At 35.7% G+C, this 1,872-nt stretch overlaps 2 protein-coding genes across 2 annotated transcripts; both read right to left on the reverse strand.

Annotated features, from left to right (window-relative positions):
* Nucleotides 1-230: 230 nt before the first annotated feature.
* On the reverse strand, nt 231-740 carry LOC136038411 (cysteine--tRNA ligase, cytoplasmic-like). The gene has a single exon (XM_065721484.1). It carries the CDS (start codon nt 738-740, stop codon nt 231-233), a length of 510 nt encoding a protein of 169 aa, XP_065577556.1.
* Nucleotides 741-821: 81 nt separating this feature from the next.
* On the reverse strand, nt 822-1,379 carry LOC136038412 (uncharacterized). The gene has a single exon (XM_065721486.1). It carries the CDS (start codon nt 1,377-1,379, stop codon nt 822-824), a length of 558 nt encoding a protein of 185 aa, XP_065577558.1.
* Nucleotides 1,380-1,872: the final 493 nt, after the last annotated feature.

Raw genomic sequence — 1,872 nt, forward strand, 5'->3', positions numbered from 1 at the left:
AAGGTTCCAGGTAACTGTAGATCCGCTTTTCATTTATTTAAGTTTAGATTGTAAATCCTATAATTCATCTTTGGGTATAACACCAAACACTTGAAACATGTGTGTGATGAAAACGGCAATTTTGTTCAAAACTTGCCTATTAGGTGTTTTCATTTTTTCAACTTAAATATTAACGTCGTTTATTAGTTTTAGCATATTATCAATTGCACTTGGGGTATTAATATTGTAATTCAAAGAGCAGCATCCACTGCATTTTTCTTCATTCTAAATGTAGCTAACAAAGTCTTTTCTTCCACAGTGAATGGTTGATAGTCAACCATGAAATCCTCTGGCTTTTCTCGTAGTATAGATTTCACTTTGTTAAAAAGCTTGTCGAATATCTTTTCAGTATTCAGAACTTTCTTCATTTCTATCTCTGAGTAGTTGATGTCATTTCTCCAGTGGTGCAGTAAACAAATAAGCCGGATCTGCCTAGCCTTATGCTTTTTTAAGGCCTCTTCAATGGTCGTGAAGTTCTTTAACGATTTTGACATTTTATAATCTTGTATTTTCAAATTACCAGTGTGGAGAAAATAACGAACCCAATTATCGTTACTAAAACAGGCCTCTGATTGAGCCAACTCATTATTATGATGAGAATGATGTAATAAATCTATACCACCAGCAGGTATATCAATGGACTGTTCGAGGATGTCCGATGCCATAGCACTACACTCAATATGCCTTCCTGGCCGCCCCATCCCCCATGGAGATTCCCACGAAGGGTCACCTGGCGTACCTTAGTGTACATTATTGTGTGTGTAATTTATTGTACCACCAAATCAGTTGAGATGAATCACGTACCGGGGCCAGATTTGTTTGGGGTTAGGGATGACAATTTCCCTTCCCCTTCCCATTTTATCGGCCCCGACACGGTTTGAGTTATACCCATCTTCAACTGAAGACTGTTTTGGTCCGACAGGAACATCGTGTGATTTACCTGGCAAAATGAGACACAGGATAAGGGCATTCGTTTCCCCAGCGTAATCTAAGGCCTCATCTGGGAATTCCGTAAAATAATGCCCATATCCATAGTCACATTTCACAATATATTTATCTTTGAAATTTTTCGTCAGTATATTTTCAATATTACTGATTGTGGGAGTTCCATGGAAAGCCAGAATTGCTTTCGCTTCTGGTGCATCTTCTCCATACAATTTCATAAATTCTTCTTGTTTTGCTCGAAACTCAGCTTCAATAGCTCTATTCTGGTTCAAAGTTACTGCTACGACGTTCCTGGTTGTACAAAGCCGTCGAAACTCTGCCTCAGCAATCCGGAAGTGTATATCCAATGCATTTATTGGGTCAAATGTTCTTTTTAGTTGTATTTTCTCTGTCATTTTTTGTAACTGTTTATTTTTAGTCGTAAAACCTCCTTATATGCATTAAATGACATCACAGTTGCATATATGATGACGTCGTTACAAATATTGAATTAGGCAAAATGACGTCATTTTGAAAGTGCACGGCGCAAGTTTTTTTTTTTTAATTTTGTTAAAATTAATATTAAGATTGTACTTATTATTTATTTTATTAAATAAATAATAATTGTGTTCGGTATCCCGACAGATATAGACATTGTGTTCGGTATCCCTCTCAACATTTCCTTGAAGTTTCATCTTAATACTTTATCTTTTTATGAGCTCAGAATTCAACACGCTTTCTTATCCCATTAAAAAAACTTTTGTGTTAACAATTGGCAACATTTATAGCTCACAGACCTTGTACTGGGGCCTTAATAAACTCCAGAGGTAGAGCTATTTTTACTTTTAGACCATTTTAAATAAAATGACCATCTGAAAATTTTGATTGTATGCAATACAATATACAATA

This window comes from Artemia franciscana, chromosome 18 (genome assembly GCF_032884065.1).
Source record: "Artemia franciscana chromosome 18, ASM3288406v1, whole genome shotgun sequence".
In the NCBI taxonomy this organism is placed as follows: domain Eukaryota; kingdom Metazoa; phylum Arthropoda; class Branchiopoda; order Anostraca; family Artemiidae; genus Artemia; species Artemia franciscana.